At 41.5% G+C, this 23371-nt stretch overlaps 2 protein-coding genes across 2 annotated transcripts in view; both read left to right on the top strand.

Moving 5' to 3' along the window:
- Window positions 1–8399, top strand: part of Klhl12 (kelch like family member 12) — a 32841-nt gene extending 24442 nt beyond the window's left edge. Inside the window, exons 7-12 of the mRNA XM_026397153.2 lie at window positions 1657–1763; window positions 2640–2835; window positions 3314–3472; window positions 3797–3895; window positions 5086–5272; window positions 5445–8399. Coding sequence (XP_026252938.1) covers window positions 1657–1763; window positions 2640–2835; window positions 3314–3472; window positions 3797–3895; window positions 5086–5272; window positions 5445–5571 — 875 coding nt within the window. The 3' untranslated portion in view covers window positions 5572–8399. The remainder of the gene's footprint in view (window positions 1–1656; window positions 1764–2639; window positions 2836–3313; window positions 3473–3796; window positions 3896–5085; window positions 5273–5444) is intronic.
- Window positions 8400–9702: 1303 nt separating this feature from the next.
- On the top strand, window positions 9703–21751 carry Rabif (RAB interacting factor). The gene is made up of 2 exons (XM_026397174.2): window positions 9703–9890; window positions 18567–21751. Exons 1-2 carry the CDS (start codon window positions 9765–9767, stop codon window positions 18810–18812), a joined length of 372 nt encoding a protein of 123 aa, XP_026252959.1. The 5' UTR covers window positions 9703–9764; the 3' UTR covers window positions 18813–21751.
- Window positions 21752–23371: the final 1620 nt, after the last annotated feature.

Genomic DNA, 23371 nt, shown 5'->3' on the forward strand with positions numbered 1-23371 from the left:
GGACTATGTCCCTAGCCCTTTTTGGTTTTTATTTTGAGATAGGTTCTCGCTAAATTATTTAGGGCCTGGCTACGTTGTTGAGGCTGACATTGAGCTTGGCCTCCAACTTGTGATCCTCCTGCCTCAGCTTCCTGAATAGCTTGGATTAGAGGTGTGCCACCACCATGACCACCTGTTGCCTGTTTTTGAACACTGAAATTGTTCAAATCAGGATCAGATAAAGTCCATACAGTGCAATGGTGTCCTATGTCTCTTTAGGTCTTTAAACCATAGATTTTTTTTTCCCCTCCTGCTTTGGTTTTTCCTTTGTTTGTTGACAAAACCAGGCTGTTTGACCTGTGAAATCTCCCTTATTCTGTATTTTGTTGATTACATCCTTATAAAATTATTTAACATGTTCTTCTTTCCCCTGTATTTTGTATAGACTGATGATTGTACTGGAGGCTTGATAAGATTTAGGCTCAGTGTCTTGGAAAAATTACTTCACAGGTTGTAGTGTTTTTTTGTTTGTTTGTTTGTTTGTTTTCCTATTCATCAATCACATCAGGAAGCACACAGTGTCCAATGATAATATATTAGCTTTTCACCTAATTACTGTAGCAGCCATTGATGATAATTATCAAATCCATAACTTCATCTGTCTTTCTTGTCAGCTTCAAAGTGTGCTACATTTGCTCTTTCAAGTCCAGGTTACTTATAAGATCTGCTTGGTCTCCTAAATGCCTTCCTAGTGATTGAATTGTCCAAAGCTCCACCAACTGTTCTCTCCATGAATTCTCATAGACTTTGCCCTTTGAAAAGAGTCAAGGTAGGAAATCTTCTATCAGAATAAGACCTTAGGGGAGAGGGGAGGAAATAAAGGCTGTCAGAATAGCTTCTTTGGGAAAATAGAAGGAATGACTTTCCTTTAAAAGCTTCATCTTTGGTAACCTCACAGTTTTGATGAATTGACAGAGAATGTGATCATATAGTTAGCCAAGTTGGAAAAATAAATGTTTGTGAAAAGAGATTTCTTAAATCCTGCCAGGTGCAGGGATTCCTGTCTGTAATCCCAGAGACTAACGCAGGAGGATTGCAAGTTCAAGGCCACTGTTGACAATTTAGCAAGGCCCTAAGCAATTTAACGAGACCCTGCCTAAAAATAAAAATAAAAAAGAAGGACAGGATACATGGCTCAGTGATTAAGTGCCCTTGGGTTCAATACCCAGTACCAATTACAAATAAAATCTTATCACTTGGTTTCTAAGCCTTAACCCTCACCATTTTTGTGACAAGGTTAAGAAAATGTTTTTTTCTTCATAGAAAGAAATTTCCAATTTGGGTTTTCCAGGCTGAGGAGAGCAGGAAAGGAGCCTCCCAACTATATTTAGGACCCCAGTTACAATGTTAGCCAGAATCATCTAGCTATGTTGAAATGATGTAGTGGAATATTCAGGTTCACCTTCTGTAGTTTTAATGTCCAGAAACTTTCATTTCAGAAATTCAGGTTCTCAAGAGCTAGACTCTTAAGAAGAAATAGTTTCCCACTAAGCAGCCCTGATTGCTGCTTTTGCTTACTTAAAACAAGATAACCTAGAGCTATGTATGCTTATTCTTCCCTGGGAGTAGTTACCGAGCCAAAGATGATGACATAACGTATTTTTTCTTTGTCCTTAGGAGCCAATGAAGTGCTTCTGGTGGTTGGCGGCTTCGGAAGCCAGCAGTCTCCCATTGATGTAGTAGAGAAATATGACCCCAAGACTCAGGAGTGGAGCTTTTTGCCAGTAAGTGGTAGTGGAACCATTCGTGGACAGAGAGCTTAAATGTCCTACATTCCTGACTTAAGATGATAACCAGTCTAGCCCACGAGTAGAAAAGCATAGTAGCCACATACGTTTCTTATTACAATGTTACACACACAGTAGGTACTCCATAAATGGATTGTTTTGTTTATTTTTATTCTTTTGTGGTACTGGGGATCAAACCCAGAGCCTGACTCATGGTAGGCAAGTGCCCTGCCATGGAGCTACACCCCAAGCCCCTCAATAAACAGTTTAGGTTAGAAAATCAGAAGATTAAACTTCAGGAACATTGGTGTTCCTGTTTGAATTTAATTCAGCTGTCCACCATTATTTAGGTACCGCTGGTCATGCTGTATTAAATGTTTTAAATCAAACTTGTGTTCAATTGAACTCAAAAAGCTTTGTATCTTTCATCCTCAGTATTTATTATTTCAGTACTGAAATATTTTCTGAGAAAACTTGGAAATCTTTTGATCAGTCCTTCCTTTTGTAATTTTGAATACTAGCCCTGTGATTGATTAGCAATGTGGGAATACTTTTCCACATTATAGAAGTATATCAGTCTCTTAGCCCAGTGCCTCTGAAGTCAATTACTTGGTTTAGTAGAAAGGCATGAAATCTCTTGGAAATCTTGGAACAAGGTAAATGTGCTTCTAGAAAGCACCACAGCAAAAATTCCATTCAGCATTCGATCAGCTGGAGGCCACTTGAGGAGGAACCACTGCCTCAGGAAAAGTTCATGGTGACAGGTAAAAGAAGAAAAGAAGTGTATAATAAAGACAGAAAGGACAGCAAAATGTAAGGCCTAAAACTTGCCTGAATGAAATCCTCTGTACCTCTTCTTTCCCAAATCCATAGAGCATCACTCGTAAGAGACGTTATGTGGCCTCAGTGTCCCTACATGACCGGATCTATGTAATTGGTGGCTATGATGGCCGTTCCCGCCTCAGTTCAGTGGAATGTCTAGACTCCACAGCAGATGAGGATGGGGTCTGGTATTCTGTGGCCCCTATGAATGTCCGACGAGGTCTTGCTGGAGCTACCACCCTGGGAGGTAGGCTTGCTGTGCAGACCATGTTTCCATCTCACTGTAACTAGACCAGTGTATCAGCATTCTTACCTCTCCTGTTATATGGCAGGAATTATGGAGGATAAACTGGCAAGGTCAAATGTTTCTTTTTGGTTTTGGAACTGACAGTGTTACAGAAGCTGTTTGATATTTGTGGATCTTTCAATAATGACTCCAAAGTTGGTAATTCAAGTTCCATTGTGCTGGATGAGAACTAGCACTAGTTGTATTTCAGATTCCCAGGTAGTCTTTGGATGCTTTTAAGAATTTCATCTTACACCATTCTTTTTAAAGATCTTTTACTGTGCTGTCTTCCTTATCTCGGACTCATAATTGACTTATCCCAGTTAAACACAACATTTTTGCTCCCAGACATGTGAAGAATCTGTGGGGAATTGTAAGGAAAAGAATTCTTTGAAATCTCTCATTCTTTAATAGTCTGTAATTTGTTCATTCTGAACAGATATGATATACGTCTCTGGAGGCTTTGATGGAAGCCGACGTCATACCAGTATGGAGCGATATGACCCAAACATTGACCAGTGGAGCATGCTAGGAGATATGCAGACAGCTCGAGAGGGTGCTGGACTAGTAGTGGCCAGTGGAGTGATCTACTGTCTAGGTATTCAGCCTGGGATGCAGGGATGGAGAGAACTCAATGGTTAGCAGATTCTAGGTAGAATTCCTTTTTATCCAAATTAAGTTCATAGACTTCCTTCCACAAGGAATGTTGGTCTGTCTCAATATATTTTCCATTAACTGGGATTATCTTTTTTTTTTTTTATAAGCAAACAGTAGGGTAGTATTAGATTTCTGTTTGGGTTATTAGAACTCTGTGGGAGAATTGAAACTAAAAAAATTATGTGAAGCATTAAGGGAATGCTAACTGGGAATGGGCCTAAGGGTTTACCTTTCTTGTTGGAATGATCTCTACATTATTTTCCAGGAGGATATGATGGCTTGAATATTTTAAATTCAGTTGAGAAATACGATCCACATACTGGACACTGGACTAATGTTACACCAATGGCTACCAAGCGTTCAGGTAAGACCAGTAGATTTGAGGGAGGAGGCAGGAAACAGTGCTGTCAAATCTTTACACATGCAGTATTAATGTACAGGACAGTATCAGTAAATCAGAGTTGCAATTCCTGTTTCCCTATGGACTTGTATGAGTTACATTCAAGTTTCTTCCTTGCCTCTTTTCTTTAAATATTATTGAGAAAAAGATAAACTTTCAACTAGATTATAAATTTGAGGGCAAAAACTTTTTTGTTTTACTCATTTTAATGTCTTTGTTCCCTTCCTACATGACAAAGTATTTAATACAATTTTGTATTGTTGTAATATATGTTAAATAAAACATCTAGTGTATAAGGACAGAACAATAGCTGTTTACCTTCACTGAGAGCTTCTTGAAATTGACTAGGCTAGGTATATAAGAAAAGAGAAAACACTACTCCTCCAGTTTTCTTCTGGATAAATATTGGACCATAACCAAAGTAATGACTCCTTTCTTTCCTCTCACCATTATTGCCCCTTCCTACTGTGAAGAGATTGAGCTCTGAGTTAATGAAGGTGAAGAAGAGAACCATTTCAAATTTTCTTTTATCATTCTAAGTCCTAGTCAGAGAGTTTACAGATGAGCCAGGCATAGCTATAATCATAGTAACTCTAAAGGTTGAGGCAGGAGGGGGCTGGGGATGTGACTCAAGCAGTAGCGTGCTCGCCTGGAATGCGTGCGGCCCGGGTTCCATCCTCAGCACCACATACAACCAAAGATGATGTTTCCGCCGAAAAACTAAAAAAATAAATAAATATTAAAATTTCTCTGTCTCTTTCTCTCTCCTCTCTCTCTCTCTCTCTCTCTCTTTAAAAAAAATAAATAAATAAATAAAAATAAAGGTTGAGGCAGGAGGATCATAAGTTCAAAGCCACTTGGAGCCATTTAGCAAGATCCTGCCTCAAAATAAAAAAATCAAGAAGATGGTCTGGGAATGTAGCTTAGTGGTAGAGAGCTTAAGTTCAGTCCCTATATAGAAGGTGTGGAGGTGGGGGCTGGAGATGTAAAAACCTGTACTGCCCTAGATTTTTTTCTAGGCCTGTGTAGGGCATTTCCATATGCCTTGCCTACCCCAGAGCACAGCTAGCCATTAATGACCATGTTTTGTTTCTAGAATTCAAATCCTAGGCACAATAACATTACTTGGCTAATACACTCTTTTTTTTCCCCAGGTGCTGGAGTAGCCCTTTTGAATGACCATATTTATGTGGTGGGGGGATTTGATGGCACAGCCCACCTTTCTTCAGTTGAAGCATACAACATTCGCACTGATTCCTGGACAACTGTCACTAGTATGACCACTCCGCGATGTTATGTAGGGGCCACAGTGCTTCGGGGGAGACTCTATGCAATTGCAGGGTAAGAATTTAGAAACCAGAGTAGAATCCTGCATCCGGGGCAAGAGTCTCTGGGATCCAAACCCCATTTTTGGGTGGAGACAATTTAGGTGGAGGAGATATCTCTAGTGATAACCCTAATGAAGGACTGATACATAATGCTCATTTCTTTTATTTTGCTTTTCCCCACTCAGATATGATGGCAATTCCCTGCTGAGTAGCATTGAATGCTATGATCCAATCATCGACAGTTGGGAAGTAGTGACATCCATGGGAACCCAGCGCTGTGATGCTGGTGTGTGTGTTCTCCGAGAGAAATGACCATTGTTAGAGCACCATCCAGAGCTAGTGACCAGTCCAGAGGACAGATTGTGGAAGAGTCAAGGATCCTTTCCAGAATATCTATTTCTCACTGTGTGCACAGAGTGATTACAAGCACCAGTGCAGTGATGATTGTACTTATTTGACCACACTCCCCCTCGCGCTGGTAATATCCCACACAAGGGTGTGAAACAGGTACCCGAGGGAAGAGAATGCACAGTGAATGGATGTGAGACCAGATAGCCTCTCCCTCTGGTCTGGGGAGCACTTTCTTATTATTTCTTTCTTACCATGTGCTTGGGAGAGTGTGTGTGTGTGTGTGTGTTTTCTGCCTCTTACATTGCAGAGAACTAAGATGGGTATGGCCTCTACATATAGACAGTATCCAGCCTAAATGATTGGAGGGATTCCAGCTTGAGTAAGCTTGGTAAAGTCCAAGTCCAAGTCCCTCCTGCCCCCACCCCGGAACAAATACCTTTTCTAATCTACAAAGAGCTGAGGACTCCACAGTTCCATTCAGAAAAAAACAAAAGGGAGAGCCCTATCAAAACTTTGGGGGCCAAGGGAAGAGTTCTGTGTGACATCCCTTAGGGGAAAAGGTTTGGTATATCCAAACTGAGGTTAGAATAAGTGACATGAACTGAGTTTGATGGGATGTGAGTGAACCTACACTACCACTAAATATAACCTAGAAGACTGAGAAGGATATATTATTTGAAAGATCTTTTTATTACCCCAAGTTCTTTCTAAAAGTAAAGTGCTATACATCTTGGCACTGGAGACTGAGAGAATACAGAATGAACAAATGTTGGAATGAGAGGAAATGGCTTAAATATACCTGGGGATAAACTAGAAGTACCTGTGATTTTACAATCATCTTATTCCCTGCCAGGACTCTTGTAGCCATGGCAATGTTTATCTAGAAAGGGTGAAAGACTTTCTTTGTTGAATCAAATACTACTACATTATTACACTATTTATTTGGGGATGGGGTGGGGGGTAGCAGCAACCTGGTAGTTTAACTACCTGATTACTGCCCCGTTCTTTTTAAGAAGTGTTTTTTACTGCTGTGTTTGGTACATTTAGTCGTCTTCTTGCTATAAGTTTCCCTTACCTGTCTTTCGAGTGAATTTTATTCATCCCAGGACAGAATAATCAAGAACAACCAAAATTCTTGTTAGTTCCAGTACCTCTGCTCTCACCATTTCTGAGCTACCATTCAGACCTCTTCTGTGTCATAAAGTTGTAGCATTATGGGTATAGGAGTGTGGGAATGTGATAACTTAAAACAGGATGCACTTTCCCTTTGCTCTGGAATTCCACTTTTTCCTCTTTCTGAGTTGTATTGACCTACAGAATTAATTTCCTTTGTATTTTTTTAAGAAAATAAAAAAGTCAACTGTCTCAAATGCCTTTAAGAGAGTTTGTGTGGGCAGGGGATATAGCTCCGTGGCAGAACACTTACCTGTCATACATGAACTCTGGGTTCCATCCCCAGCACCATACACACACATATACATACATGTTTGTTGCTAATGAGCTCTGCCTTCAGACATTTTAAGGAATAGGCATACAGATCAGCTGTAGGTCCTGTCTCTATCTGTTTACCGTGTGTGTGCCAACTAGCTCTGCTGTTTTTGTTAGAAAAGGGTAAGAAATAGCACTTTGGCCACAAAGTTCTCCAAACTGTTCAATGTTAATCTGAATTTGTCGTATTCATTGGCCCCTCTCCCACCTGGAGTTTACTTGAAACCAAAGGAAATAAAGAGGTGCAGTCTTGAACTTATTTAGCACCCACTTGAATTTTTCAGTCACCCCAATCCTTTGTTGTGATAGGTTTTTGTTTGTTTTTGACATACTGGGAATTAACCAGAGCCTCATGCATGCTAGGTAAGCACTCTACCACTGAACTACATCCCCAGCCCTTTTTATTTGATACTGAGACAAGATCTTGCCATTTTCCCAGGCTGGCCTCAAATTTGAGATTCTGCCTCAGCCTCCCAAGTAAACTGGGTACAGATGTGTACCACCACACCCACCCACCCCAGTCCTTTTTCTGTTTACTTCAATTTACTGCACATGATGTAAACAGCTATGCAGAAGGCCTGCGAAACTGCAAAAATTTGGATGTTCTCAGAGCAAAAGGAAGTGCTTAAAAGGAAATCATTTTCACTACAGAGGCCTGCCAGCCTTTCTTTATCATATGGATTGACACATTGTAATTTTTGTTTTTATTATTGCTTTTTTGTTTTGTTTGATCTTTGGGGTTTTTGTTTTTTGTTTCTGGGGTTGTGCCTGCTAACCACAGCCTGTGAAACCTGGCTCATCTTATCTCAGGAAGAGATCAAGGGGAAATTGCAGGTGAGGCAGAAATGGAGGTATAGGACTGATGGGTCTAGTACCAACTCCTGAATTCAGACCAAATTCAAAAATACATGAAGCCACCAAATTCATGTAAAACATGAAGCCGCAGCTGAATGTTCTACAGGAAATCAACATGTAAAACTCACTGCTCCTTTTCTACTTTATTCCCCAATTTTACACACCTTCACATTTTCTCACTTGTACACAAGGATCTCCCTAATTTGGTGGTTCCTCATTATTCTAGCTCCTATAACTAGTAGTCAGTCACCTACTTACTTAGCTAAGGAAAGCTTTCTCTTTTGTCTGTCATCACAGTAGACACCCAGTTAGTTTCTAAGTTCTTACATTTCTTAGTTTCAGATCCATTCCCATATCTTCATTCTCTTCTACCAGACAGCTCAGGCCTTTATGCTGGATTCATGAGGTAATAATCTCCTGATGTCCTTACTACTACTCTTCTTCTGTTATCCGATTCCTTTATTTTGTGAAGCTCAGATATAATCATTACAGTACTTAACATGTAAGAGATTATTGGTATATAGTGTGGTTATTTCCAGCCTAAAATTCCATAGATTTCCATTGCCTATATTTTAAAGTTAAAATTCCTTAGTATGACATTAGACCCATGAGATCTAGTCCCATTCTACCTTCTCCCAGGGATAATGTGCTTCTGTCACTTGTCTATTTACCATTCCTAAATCTGCTTTAACCCTGGTTTGTGGATTATACTTTTCCCTCTAAAATCGGGCTTTCCTGATAATCCCAGTCGCCTCTTAATGCCTAGTTAAAAGGTCACCTAGGTAAAGCCCTTTCAACTCCCCAGACAAAAGTATTCCCCAGTCCATTTACAGTATTTTGCTCCTTAATGTTTTTTATTACATGCTATTGGGTTCAAGTGTCTTCCTCTTCAGGTTATATTCAGGTATACAGAGATCCTAATTGTACCCCAGGGTGCAGCATCATGTCTGGTGTATTATTACTAAAAATGGAACTAATGAAAGAAGCAGCAGAAAACAGCAGGCAGATTACTTTGTTCTCCCTGACCATTTCAGTAAATGTTACCTATTGTACTAGAATGTACTGAGATGTAACTAAGATGCAACTACTAAGTTGGAGATGTAAAGACTAATAATTGAGGTGATATAGTATAATAAGAATAGTGATTTTAGAGCTGCATTCTGTGGACTCTGGAAAGAAATTTCTGATCTTTGCCTTCCTAGCGTGCCAACCCCATAAGGAAACTGCAATGATTCAAGTTACAAAACCCACTAAAGCACGTTGCTTTGCTGCCTAGTAGTCACTATTATTAGACCAGAGAGTAACAAAAACGTCCACGCATCTTTTCCAACACCAAAAAGGCATTCATCCCTCTTAAGTTGCTTCCTACAAAAAAAGATAACATGGTTAGACCTTGCTGAAGGGGGAATTCGACCCGAATTTCCTCCACAGTATTCCCAATAATATCCCTATCCATTCGCAAGACGCTTACAATCGCAGAAAACTGAAGGGTAAGGCCATCCTTAATGCTTTGTCTAGATCTTAATACTAAAGGGAGCCTGGTCACCGGGTGGGTATGCGGAGTAAGGTTTTGACAATGGTCACAGGAGGTGTCCCTGTCACAAAGCCATGCTGACAGCCACCCGGGCTGGGCAATGAATGAGGGCGCTTGCGCAGCAGGTTACAGCGCGGTGGAAGCGGACGCCTGCGCAGAGGGGGTGATCGTGCGCTCGCGCCCCGCCTCTGCTGAGCCGCGCCAGCGCAGTCAAGTGCCAGCGAGCAGAAGCAGCGCCTGCGTGGTCGTGGCCAGGGAGGCTGTGGCGGCAGCGGCGATGGAGCCAGCGGAGCCCCCAAACGAGTTGGTGTCAGCCGAGGGCCGAAACCGGAAGGCGGTGCTGTGCCAACGTTGTGGCTCTCGCGTGCTACAGCCAGGGACCGCTCTCTTCTCCCGTCGACAGGTAGGAAGGCAGGTTAGAGGCCGCTTACATTGCAGTCTTCCACGGGCCGAAGCAGTCTGAGTCCCGGCTCTTGGATTTCCGGAGACCGCGCCCCTCCTCGCGCCGTTCTTAAGCCCCGCCCCTCGGCTCGAGGTCCCGCCCCACTGGCTCCTGTCGGCGAGGCTCCGCCCCTGCGGCCGTGTCCGCGGGAGCTGCGTGGGCCGCTGCCCCGGGACCGGTGAAGCCTTTGGGTGGAAGGACCTTCCCAGATCCTGCCACAGGAGAGCTTCCTCTGCGCCAGCCTCCCCCAGGCGTCCCTCCCGAGCGCGGGCAATGCGCCCCTCCGAGCCCAGGGAGGTTTCCGCGTGCTAGTGCGAGGAGTGCTCCCCAGCCCGCTGCTTCCAGGAGCTTTGGCCAACCTGTGAGACCCGCAGGGGCATCTTTCAGTCGCCGATCGGTTGTCGCCCGGATCCTTACTCCACTGTATCTGGAGCTCCAGATACAACTTTGGTGTAGGGATCCGCAGAATAATTCCTGGTACACAATTTTACAAGGCACAATTTTCCAGTTTTGAGACGAATCATTTCATGTGAGATAGATATCAGAAATTCTGGAAATAAATTTCGAAGGAAAACAAATAATTTTTCTTCAGATTAGGACTTTTAATACCCATCGTACCACCATCACTCCAAATGAGAAAGTTGATACATTATTTTTCATTTTGGTAAACTTTTTATTAAAATGTAACATACCCTTAGGAAAGTGCAGGAGTATAATTTCATTGCAACCACATGCATATCCTATCATTCCAAATGATTTTTTAAAAATAACATAGACCAACTTATTATTTCATGCAGTTGAACTGATTGTAAAGTGCAGTTTTCAGTATAGTAGCAAGAAGCCCCTTTTCCTCCAAAGCAGAGAGCCTTTTTCATAAGAGAAGGAAAAAGGAATCAACCCCCCCCCCCATTCTGTGGGAGTTAGATGACTTCCCCTCTAGAGAGGTTGGAGTCCCACCTGCTCTCTTGGGAAGACTCCCAAGGATTGGAAGTAGAGTTCTCGGCTTATTTTACCAAGTTAGTAGTATCACAGAGAGGTGGAAAGAACATGGGTCTCAAAATTAAATCCTGACCTTACCATTCATAAACATTGCCATGAGGGGCTGGGGTTGTAGCTCATTGGTAGATCGTTTGCCTGGCATATGTGAGGCACTGCATTTGATCCTCAGCACATAAAAATAAATAAAGGGCTGGGGTCGGCTCAGTAGCAGAGTGCTCATGTGGCACGCATGAGGCACTGGGTTCTATCCTCAGCACCACATACCAATAAATAAAATTAAAAATAAATAAAATAAAGATATTGTGTATATCTACAACTTAAAAAAAACAAAACCATGAACTTAAGATTTCTGGGCTGAAAAATGAAGATGATGTAGGGAAGAATTTGTGTGAAAGCATTAGCATGGTACATACTGTATTCATATCCATTTCTTATGCTCTGAAAGTTGTCTACTTTTATAAGCAGACATTAAGAAATTCCTGCTGGGTGTGATGGCACATGCCTGTAATCCTATTAGCCTGGGAGGCTGAGAAAGGAGGATCAAAGTTCAAAGCCAGTCTCAGCAAAAAAGCTCGCTGCTAAGCAACTCACAGAGATCCTGTCTCTAAATAAAATACAAAATAAGGCTGAGGATGTGGCTCAGTGGTTGAGTGCCCCTGAGCTAAATCCCCAGTATGAAAAAAAAATTTCTTTAGGTAGGCTGGGGTTGTAGCTCATTGGTAGTACTTGCCTCCCATGTGTGAGGCATTGGGTTTGATTCTCAGCACCACATGAAAACAAAGGTGTTGTGTCCATCTACAATTAAAAATATTTTTTATAAAATTCTTGGGTAATTTTATGTTTAAATTATTTTTTGTTTGATATATATTATTGTAAACTAGTGTTGCCAAACATTGTGGAAGCAAATTACATTATGCATGTTACATTTCTTTTTCACACAGAGTGGCTGCTGTTCTAGAAAGGAGCATAAGAATTGTTTTTTAGGTGTAATGCTCACCTCCACCACCCCTCTTTCTCTTCTCTTTTTTATTTTTATTTTTCCCCCTGCAGTACTAGGGATTGAACCCAGAGGGACTCTACTACAGAGCTACATCTCCAATCCATTTTATTTTTTATTTTGAGTCAGGGTCTCCCTGGCTTTGAATTTTCAATCCTTTAGCCTCAGCCTCCTGAGTAGGTTGGTATTACAGGTGTACACCACCACACCTGCCTAATATTTTTCCCTTATTTTATTTTGGTGTGCCTGGGGATTAAACCCAGGAGTACTTTACCAATGAGGTACATTGCTGGTCTCTTTTTTTGGAAATAGGGTCTTACTAAGTTACCCAGGTGAGCCTTGAACTTGCAGTCTTCCTGCCTCAACCTCCTAGGTCACTGGGATTACAAGCATGTGCCACCTCCCTCTTTTTAAAAAGACATAAAGAGATAGGGTTGTTTGTTTTGGTCTTTTGTTTTTGTCTATTTAGTTTGTGTTTTACCATTGCTTCAGAGTTTCTGGAAATTTCCTATTTCTTGAAAAAGGCTATTGGAAGAATATTATGCTTTCCCCAGACTCTAGCAGCCCTACTCTGATCCAACCCAGATCTCCCCTTGATTTTAGTACTATTTTTCAGTACTCCTTTCTTTCCACAAATAACATAAATTCTAGGATATGATGTGAACAGGAAGTTGAGATCTCGTGGAAGATTTCTAACCAGTTATTACCTCTTCACCTATTATATGTTATATATTTCAGGGAAGAAGAAAAAAGTCCCTGCCCTTATAGAGAACAATTTGCAACTTGAAGGGCACTGCTCTCCCTAACTGAAACCCTGTAAAGCTTTAGAAACCTTGAAGGGAGAAAAAAAAAAAAAAAAAAAGATCTAGGGTGTAGTAATTACTGCATCTCATATTCCATAGTTCTTTAGTCTAAAGCAATGTTTCCATAGTTATGTCCCTCAAAGGGAAAAATCTAGAGACATGTCTAGAGATTTTTTTGGTTGTCCAAATTGGGGAGGGTGCTACTGGCATCTAGCAGGTAGAAGCAAGAGATGCTGCTTAGCATCCTGTAACACCCAGGCCTGTTCCCAGAGCAAAGAAATCTTTAGTTCAAAATGTCAGTAGTTCCAACATTGAGAAATCCTGGCCTACAGACTGGAAAGCACTCACATCTATCATCTCAGTTGACCTTATTAAAATATTTGTTCTGTTTGCTGCTTATACACTAGACAATGAGGTCCATGTCTCTACATCTTGTACAACTAGACTGTGCACATCAGTTAGAACCTAGGAAATGTTTGGATTTAAATAAATTAATGAATAAAAAGCTATGAGTCCAGCTAAATAATGTGTTAGTATGGATATAGTGGATCAGTATGTTTAGCCAGCACCAAAACTGCACTATTTATGTAGCATGTGATTTATGTTCTTTTTATTCATAGAATTGGTTTCACAAATAAAATATCCCTATCCCTTGAAAAGGACTAAGTTGACTAGTCCTTTTCCAAAATGCATGGGAATAGGCCTGTTTTATTTTTTTATCTTTTGCATTGCTAGCTATGAAACTCAGCCTCTTGCTTGCTAGGCAGGAGCTCTACCACTGAGATACATCCCCATCCTAGGAGTGTTTTAGGCTTCAGATTTTTTGGATTTGGAAATATTTGCAAATACATAATGAGATATCTTGGTGATGAGACCCAGGTTTAAACATGAAATTCTTTTGTTTAATATACACCTTTCCACATAGCCGAAAGGTAATTTTATGCAGTATTTTAGTACCTGTGTTTTGACAATGACCCATCAAATGAGGCCAGCTGTGGAATTTTCCACTTGTGGCATCATGTTGATGCTTCTAAAGCTTCAGATAGTGGAGCATTTCAGATCAGATTTTTGGTTTAGGGAACCTATATTTATCATAGCCTTTCCTAAAGTCTTTAGTGGAGGAAATTATAATTAAGCTGAGTAGAGTCAGGGTGAACAGCATTTTATAGCTGAGAGAAAGTATAGTACATCTGAAGAACTGAACATAGTCTGATAAAAGTGACAGAATCCAGGCACAGTGGCAAATGCTTATAATCCCCAGGACACTGCAGAAGGAAAATCACAAGTTCAAGACCAGCCTCAGAAACTTAATGAGACTTGTCTCAAACAGGGCTGGGGAGCTGCGTATAGTGGCGCACGCCTGTAATCCCAGTGGCTCCGGAGGCCAAGGCAGGAGGATCGAGAGTTCAAAGCCAGCCTCAGCAAAAGTGAGGCACTAAGCAACTCAGTGAGACCCTGTCCCTAAATAAAATACAAAATAGGGCTGGAGGTATGGCCCAGTGATAGAGTGTCCCTGGGTTCAGTTCCCACTCCTAGGGTGGAATGGTGGCAGGAAATGAGGCTGAAGTGGAGCTAAGGTAATTAGAATGGAGGTGGGGAGGGAGCCATGGGGGTGGACATCCATGAAGTGGACAGGATATGAATCAAAAGAAAGACTCATGCCAGGCATGGTGGTATATACCTGTAATCCCAGCAGCTCAGGAGGCTGAGGCAATTTAGTGACGCTCTAAGCAACTCAATGAGACCCTGTCACTAAAAATAATTAAGAAGTCTAAAGATGTGGCTCAGTGGTTAAGTGCCCCTGGGTTCAGTCTCCATTATGAGGGGAAGGGGAAGGGGGAAGGGAGGGAAAAGAGAAAAAAAGGGAGGAAGGGAGGGAAGAAGGAAGAAGTCTTAAAAGATTACATATTGTATGCTTCCTTTTACATAACATTTTCAAAATGACAAAATTTTTCATAAGCAAAAGACAGGTTAGTGGTTGCCAGGGGATAGGAAATGGGGTAGGGGTACACTGAGTGTGATTATAAAAGAGCAGTGTGAGGGTCATTGAGGCAGTGGAACTATTCACTGTCTTTCTGTGACAGTGGATATACAAACTTACATGTGATAAAATGGTATAGATAAATATGCCCATGCTGAGCATGGTGGCACTAGCTACCCGAGAGGCTGAGGCAGGATCACAGTGGATGCCAGCCTGGGCTGGGCAGCTTAGCGACCCGCTGTCTCAAAATTAAAAAGGGCTGGGGATGTAGCTCAGTGGTAGAGCAGCCCTGGGTTCAATCCCCAGTAATGGGAAGGGAAAAAAAAAAAAAAGAAGAACTAAATACACAAGTGTACAAATGAGAAGTAACTGGTGTCATCTGAATAATTAAATCTATGGACTAATCTGTGTTTATATGCTGATTGGGATATTGTGCAGTTTTGCAAACTGTTACCTTTGGGGGAACCAGGTAAAAAGTACATGGAATTTCTGGGTTGTTTCTTTTTTAATTATTATTTATTTTCACTTACTTTTTTTTTTTTTTTTTTTGCAGTGCTGTGGATTGAACCCAGGGTCGCTTTACCACTGAGCTACACAATCCCAGCCCTTTTTTATTTTGAGTCAGGGTCTTGCTAAATTGCCTAGGCTGGGGCTAGGGCTGTAGCTCAGTGGTAGAGCACTCACCTTGCATGCGTGAGACCCTGGGTTTGATCCCAAGCACCACATAAAAATAAACAAATAAAGATATTGTGTCCATCTACAATTTTAAACATTATTTTAAAAATAAATAAATTGCCTAGGCTGGTCTTGAACTTGCAACCCTTATGCCTCAGCTTCTTAAATTGCTGGAATTATAGGCATGCACCACCATGCCCAGTAATCTGACTTCTAATTTAATGGCTGAAGGCCCTCAGAGCAAGTATCCCAAGAGAAACACAAGTTGCATGCCCTTTTTAAGCTAGCCTGGCACTTTCACTGCCTTATAGCCAAGGCAGTCATCTTGGCCTGCCCATGCTCCACCTCCTAGCAGAGAATTATCAAAGAATTTATAGATGTTTAAACCACAAGTTTTCACAGAAGGGAGATAATTACCACAAAGTTAACAGAAGTTTACTCTGCATTATAACAGTTTTTATTCTCATTCAAACTGTAGCATGCTTGCCAAGTTTTGTATGAGAATGTATTTTTACAATGAGAGGGAGCTATTTTATTTTTAAAAGGGTATTGTGATCAGTGCATCAACAGAAGCTTACTGGGTTGTGGTGTTCTATCTATTCCTGAAGAAGCTGTCCAGGAGTATGGGTACTAACTAACTAGCTGTAGTACTGATAACAAAGATAACCTACCTGGCCAGGATATCAGTGGCAACCTTGGTCACCAACTGAGACACCTGCTTTAAATCTGGTATGAATTTTTTTTTAATTGTCAATGGACCTTTATTTTATTTATTTATATACAGTGCTGAGAATTGAACTCTGCCTCACACATGCTAGGCAAGTGCTCTACCACTGAGTTGCAACCCCAGCCCCTGATATGAATGTTTTATTTTTATTTTCACCCCAACAGTCTTTCCAGAAAGCCTTATTTTATTCCAGATGTCATAGCCAGTCACCTGGCCCTAGAGTTTTTCTTGGCCTTGGGATGAATAGGTTGAGGTCCAGGCACAGATGTGCACGTACGTGTGCATACGAAGGTGTAGTCTTACTACATATGGGTCTGGCTTATAGGAGCTAAATAAAAACAAGAGTGTTGAGGAGTGTATGGAACAGGGCCCAAAATGATGCCATGAATGACAGTTAATAACAGCAGTGTCTTAGGTCTTAGTGGCTACCAGAGGAGACACTGCAGATGTACGCTTTGCACTATAATCGGGAACAGGAGAGGGAAGCTGGTGCCCCTTTGCTGGGCACCTCCTAAAGACAGTTGGTTTAAGCACTCTGTTTTGTTGGACACACTGAATTCTTGGTTGAATATCTTAACTAGTTACCAAGTATCTTAACTAGTTATTCTGCTTTTGGTGTGACTTCACACCTGCAAGACAAAGGACAGACCAGTAATATTTTTTTGGAAATTCAGGCCCACAGAAAGTTACAGAAAGGTCTGGAATTCAAGTGTCTTGGTTCCTGAATTTTGATTCCCAACTCTTAAATATTTAAGTCTCTGCTGTTCTCATTTTCATTTAGGGTAAGAAAAAGCATTGGGGACACATTTAACTATCAGATGAAGCAAAGAGGGACTGAAATGACAATGTAGCAGAAGGAGGAAAAATTTCATATTTTTAACATCTTCAGATGACATCTCAGGTCACAAAGCAAAGGGTAGTAGACATATGTTTTAATAAGCCAAGTGCCAGGCTGGGCATGGTGGCACAAGCCTGTAATCCCAGCTGCTCAGGAAGCAGAGGCAGGAGGATCACAAGTTTGAAGCTAGCCTCAGCAACTTAGGAAGACCCTGTCTCAAAATTAAAAAAAGGCTGGGGTTGTAGCTCAGTGACAGAGCACCCCTGGGTTAAATCCCCAGCACCACAAATAATAATATTAATAAGCTAGATGCTTGAAGGATGTGGAGTAGACATGTTCTGGATCAGGGCTCCCTCCCACCCCTCAGGGATCCTCTACACACTACAGTGTGGCCCAGGTTTCAATTTTGCTACCTCCAGTGTATTAATACATGCTGATTTCCAGTGCCAGACTAGCACACCAAGGCCATCCTATAGTATTGCAGTTTGGAAATGCATTAGAAATATATTGTGAGGTGAGAAAAAAGTAAGATAACAGCAGTAATAATGAGAAGCAGAGGGGCATTGTGTCTTTCAGCATTCTGGATGCAGCTAAAGTATTATAAACTGCTCTTGTGGAGGAAGTTAAAAGAGTCGTGTGCAGCTGGGCACAGTGGTGCATGACTGTAGTTCCAGCAAGTCAGAAGACTGAGGCAGGAAGATCACAAGTTCAAGGCCACCCTCAGCAATTTATGAGGCCCTGTCTCAAAATTTAAAAGGATGAGGATGTAGCTCAGTGGTAAAGGGCCCCTAGTTTCAGTTCCCAATACCAAAAATATTAATGATGATGATAATCAATCAGAAAATAATAACAAAAAAAGTGGAAGCAGCATGAGGAAACTGCTACGAGTAATGAATGTATTAGTTATCTTAATTATGGTAACAGTGTCACCAGTGCATAAATGTGCTGAAATGTATCAAACTATATACTTTAAATATGTGTAGTTTATGAATTGTTCATACTTATACTTCAATCAAACTTTCTTTTTGAAAAAAAAATGCAGTGGGCAGTATAGAAAGCTAATTCAGGCTGGTTAGAGACAACTTCCTGAGGTTATATTTGAGCTGAATACCAAAAAGGTACTGGCCAGGCTGGGTTTGTGGCTCAGCGGCAGAGCACTTGCCTCACACATAGTGAGGCACTGGGTTGGATCCTCAGCACCACATAAAAATAAACAAAATAAAGATATTGTGTCCATGTATAACTAGAAAAATTTTTTTAAAAAAGAAGGTGCTGGCCATGCCCAGCTCTGAGGGCAGAGCAGACTTGTGCTAGTGCAGGAAGCAAGACCAGTGTGCCTGGAGCACAATGAGCCAGGGAGAGCCTGGGGCCATGTGGGGCCTTCAAAGCCCCACATCAGTCAGTGCAGCAGGGAAGCCACCAGCTGAGCTTCTCTTCCATCTCTCTTTAGACCCAGAAGAGCCACTCAGCATTTCAGTCTATATCCTGAGGAAAGGGCTCCTCATTTTTTCCCCCCCTTTCAGAAAGCTGCTAGGAGCAAAGTGTAAAGAGAATGAGAGTGACAATGTGACTGGGCCAGTTCAGCTTGTATGTTCCTTATGTTCTCTTCCACTGCAGCTTTTCCTTCCCTCCATGAGAAAGAAGCCAGCTCTGGCTGATGGCAGCAACCCTGAAGGCGATCTCCTCCAGGAGCACTGGCTGGTGGATGACATGTTCATCTTTGAGAATGTGGGCTTCACCAAGGATGTGGGCAACATCAAGTTTCTGGTCTGCGCAGACTGTGAAATTGGACCCATTGGCTGGCATTGCCTCGATGACAAGAACAGTTTCTATGTGGCCTTGGAACGGGTTTCCCATGAGTAACTTAGGGGATGGGGACTCAGATCCACCCGAACTATAAAAGCTCTCCCCACAAGAACTGGCGTTGGACCTTTGTAACTCCTGTGCTGCCTTCTCTGTACTAATACAAGCGACGAGCACCAACACCTCCACTGGAGCACGCACAGGGCCAGGCCTCCTTCCTCCGCGCCCCCTGCATGCCTCGGGCCAGGTCCCCGTGCATAACGTGTCCTGATCCCCTTTCCCCTCGTTTTAAGATACTGTCATACCTGGCGCTCTGCCGAGGCTGTCTTTTACCCAGGACTTGCTTTTGTTTTTTTCTTGCTCTAGAAGAGCAGTATTCAACTTTTTAGCCATGACATATGACAAAAGATGCTCATGTGCTGATAGATGAAACTCCATCTTTTTCTCATTCAGGAAAGCATATTTGGGGGCTGGGGACATAGCTTAGTAGGTAGAGTGCTTGCCTCGCATGCACAAGGCCAGTGGTTCAATCCCCAGCACCACAAAAAAAAAGAAAAAAGAAAGCTTATGCATGCTGGGCACAGATTACGACTGTAATCCCAACATCTCGGGAGGCTGAGGTAGGAGGATCAAGGGTTCAAAGCCAGCTTCAGCAATGGTGAGGCACTAAGCAACTCAGTGAGACCCTGTCTCTAAATAAAATTCAAAATAGGGCTGGGCATGTGGCTCAGTGGTTGTGTGTCCTTGAGTTCAATCCCTAGTACCCCCTCCAAAAAAAAAGGCATACACCTATCTGAGACATACTGCTTTGTGGCTAACCTTGTTATCTACATTAATTTATTATTTCTAAAAGTAAAACATTTACAGACTTCAGTATTTAAATCACTAATGAGAAACACATTACTTTGGGTACATCTCTAATATCATGTTTGTGAATCTTTGCTCTGGGTGGACACTGGTGTTTTATTGCAAAGTGGATGTGCCCCCTCTTTACTTCAAAAGTTAATATGGTTTCTCCTTTTATTGGCTCCTCATGCCTACAGCCTGTACATTAGCCTCAGACTGTCTGCCCCATCTGAGCCACCCAAGGGAAACAAGCTTGACAGTTAACCAGCCTCTCCTGGAGACTGGAGGATATGGGATATATGAGGGAAAGGCCTTTGCCTATCTCCTCTGGACAGGTAACTTTATTACCTTGTTCTTAGGACAGACTTATGTAATAGATAGCATCATGATTTATCGGACATGCCCAGTGTGTTCCTCAGAGTTTTGATTCAAATGAATCTCCCTACCAGTCCAGAATACAGATTTTTCCCACCAATATGCCTCTTCTATTGCTGTGGGGTTGTTGTGTTTGATACTAGCAAGCTTAAGTATTCACCATGATTTGCAAGTATTCTGTCCTTTCTTTTCTGAAATGACTTACTTTCTCGGAAGGGATCTGTATGACTAAATATTAGGTGTCCTCTGAGCGACCCCACCTCCAGAGGCCTGACATTGGAATTAGCACTAAGTCCCTTCCTTTGCATCTGTTGCTTCTTTCTCCCTTCATTCCAGAACTTTCTAAGGACTTCCCCACTAAAGTACAGGCCTTGAGCATAGTTTTGCAACTAACCTATTTGCTTAGAAAAGTGGCTTCCTTCCCCATTCAGCTTGAATGAGCTCCAGTAGAAACAGAGAACTTTTCCTGACATATGGTCAAATGTCCATTATTATGAGATTTCATGAACAAATGAGAATTACCCACTCATGTCAGAGGAACAAAACCAAGTAATTGCCCCTAGGGACATGGGGCCGTTCACATCACAAGTCAAAACCTAAGCTCAGCATTTTTTAAAATTAGCCTTTAACTTTTCTTTTTTTAATTGCAAAAGAAACAGTACATGTTTGTTAAAATAAAATTTTAAAATGGGTATAATTTTTTTCAGTTAATTCAGACTACTATCCAGAGATTGCCAATGATAATGCCAAGGATATACATATCCTTCTCATTGTTTTTATATGTATATATTACATGTACAGTTTTTAAAAGAAATGTGAGTTCATACTGTACTCTTTTATAACTTGCTTTTTGTTATTTAATAATATAGAGTGAAGGGGTTGGGGATGTAGCTCCATGGTAGAGTACTTGGGTACAGTCCCCAGCACTGCAAAATAATAAAAGGGTGAATATCTTCCCTTGTCAGTAGCTACCCATCCATGTACACCATTATTATTATCATATTCTATTGTATCACTTCACTATAATTTATTTCTATAACCCACTATTAGGTTGCCTGCAGTTTTTTTATAATTGATGATATAATGTGCAGCCTCATAGTTAATTCTATATCCCACATTTTTTAAAATTTGTTTTTGGCAGTACTGGGGATTGAAACCAAGGCCTCACACCTGGTAGGCAAGGGCTCTACCATTGAGCTGCATCTGACCTTTTATTATTTTCATTTGAGCTTGGTCTCGCTAGACTGTCCAAGCTGCCCTCACCTCCCAAATATCTGGGATTACAGGCGTGCACCATCACACTCAGTTTGGATCCACACTCATAATTATTTCCTTGGCATTATGAGAAGTGGAATTGCAGGGTGTGCGCATTTCCAAGGCTTTGCTGTTTTGACACTTGTTCCTCCAAAAACTGTGCTAATTTACCCTCTTCCGGCAGAATAAAAGAGCACTCACTTTCTGACCCTTACAAACACTGGGTATTTATTATCATTAAAAAAATGTTTTGCCACTTTGATAGAAAAAAATAGTGTATTTTTATTTGCATTTTACTTCTAATGAAAATTTTATACACTTATTGGTTGGTTACTTGTTTTTCCTGTTTTTAGAATTGCCAAACATTATTGAACTAGTAACCAAAAATATTGAGTTGACTATTCTACCTTATCAGTTTGATTTGAAAAAAATAAAAAAATTTAAACAGTGGAAATTAGAGTTCTGTCCATACTTGGGAAGAGGGCTGGGAATGTAGTTCAGTGGTAGAAAGTTGGCCTAGCAAATGTGAGGGCTTGGGTTCAATTTCCAGCACCTCACCGCCCCGGCCCCCCCGCCCCCCGCAAAAAAAAAAAAAAAAAAAAAAACCTATTTGGGAAGAATTCGTAACTTGGAAAAGCAGAAGAGAGCTAAAACGTGAACTCTAGGGTTTAGCTTGAGGTCTCAAAACTACCTAACTAATCAGTATCTGTTATATCATACTTAATAGATTCTCCATAAACACTTGTGAATCAGTTAACCCAGTGTTAATACAGGTCAGAAACTGAGTGTGCTCTTTTACACTACTGGAGGAGCAGTGTACGCCCTGCAATTCCACTTTTCATAATGTTTACCAAGAGTACCCAAGAGGTAACCCATGCTTATTGCCATGAATATAGAAACCTGCAATTTAAGAGCAGGGTTGGAGCTCATTGATAGTGCTCCATGCTTAGCATGTCCAAGGCCCTGGGTTCCATCCCAACACCAAGACAGAAACCATGCACAGTTCTTGTTGGTGAGAGTAATTGTGCAAGGGCCTAATTGTTTCTATAAAAATTATGTTTTTTAGGGGCTGGGGATGTGGCTCAATCGGTAGCGCGCTCGCCTGGCATGCGTGCGGCCCGGGTTCGATCCTCGGCACCACATACCAACAAAGATGTTGTGTCCGCCGAGAACTAAAAAAAAAAATAAATATTAAAAAAAAAAAATTATGTTTTTTAGTAGCCCGGTTCGGTGGCACATACCTGTAATCCCAGTGGCTCAGGAGGCTGAGGCAGGAGGATCACAAGTTTAAAGCCAGCCTCAGCAAAAGCAAGGTGCTAAACAGCTCAGTGAGACCCTGTCTCTAAACAAAATACAAAATAGGGCTGGGGATGTGGCTTGGTGGTCCAGTGCCCGAGTTCAATCCCCAATACAAAAGAAAAAAAATATGTTTTTTAAACACAAAAAAGGACAGTGGTGTACTAACATTTTGCATATTGTAAAAGACCATTCAAATAACTAACACAAAAATTATGAGGACTTAAGCTCCTGGTAATGGTAGGTAGGTAATTTAGATTGACTATCCTAATGGGGGGGTAACTAGGTAGCCTGGAAAAATATTTTTAAAATTGCTTAAGGCCAAGCACAGTGGCTCATGCCTGTAATCCTAAAAGAGGTAGGAAACCTGCAAGTTTGAGGTCATCATTAGCAACATAGCAAAACCCTGTCGCAAGATTTAAAAAAAAAAAAAAAAAAAAAAAGCTGGGTATATCTCAGGGGTAGAACATTTGCCTACATGCTCGAGGCCCTGGGTTCAGTCCTCAGTACTACAAAAGAGAAAAAAAAATCTCTTCAACTCTTGATGCTAAGAATTGTGTCTATAAACACTTGGTGTGGTGCAGGATTTGACATGCCATCATAGGCTCTCTAACATAACTAGACTTCCTCACACCCCTGGTAATAGAATTGTTTAGCTTTATCCCAAGAAGCCTGGGAAAGCACATGTAATATGCCCAGATATACTTAGAGGGGTTGATCCCACAAGCTTTTAAGGGATTGTCTAAAACGAAAAAGCACCTGAGCAAATTCTATGGTGGTTCCATGTGTGCTGAATGCGTGACAGGCTCAGGCCTGGTTTCCCTGTCTAGGAACAGAAAATTGTCAAG

The sequence above is a fragment of the Urocitellus parryii genome, chromosome 9 (genome assembly GCF_045843805.1).
Source record: "Urocitellus parryii isolate mUroPar1 chromosome 9, mUroPar1.hap1, whole genome shotgun sequence".
Lineage (NCBI taxonomy): Eukaryota > Metazoa > Chordata > Mammalia > Rodentia > Sciuridae > Urocitellus > Urocitellus parryii.

Coding starts and splice junctions, on each gene's coding strand:
- Rabif (XM_026397174.2), top strand. CDS start 9,765: ATGGAGCCAGCGGAGCCCCCAAACGAGTTGGTGTCAGCCGAGGGCCGA. Junction 9,891..18,566: donor CTCTCTTCTCCCGTCGACAG/GTAGGAAGGCAG, acceptor CTTCCACTGCAG/CTTTTCCTTCCCTCCATGAG.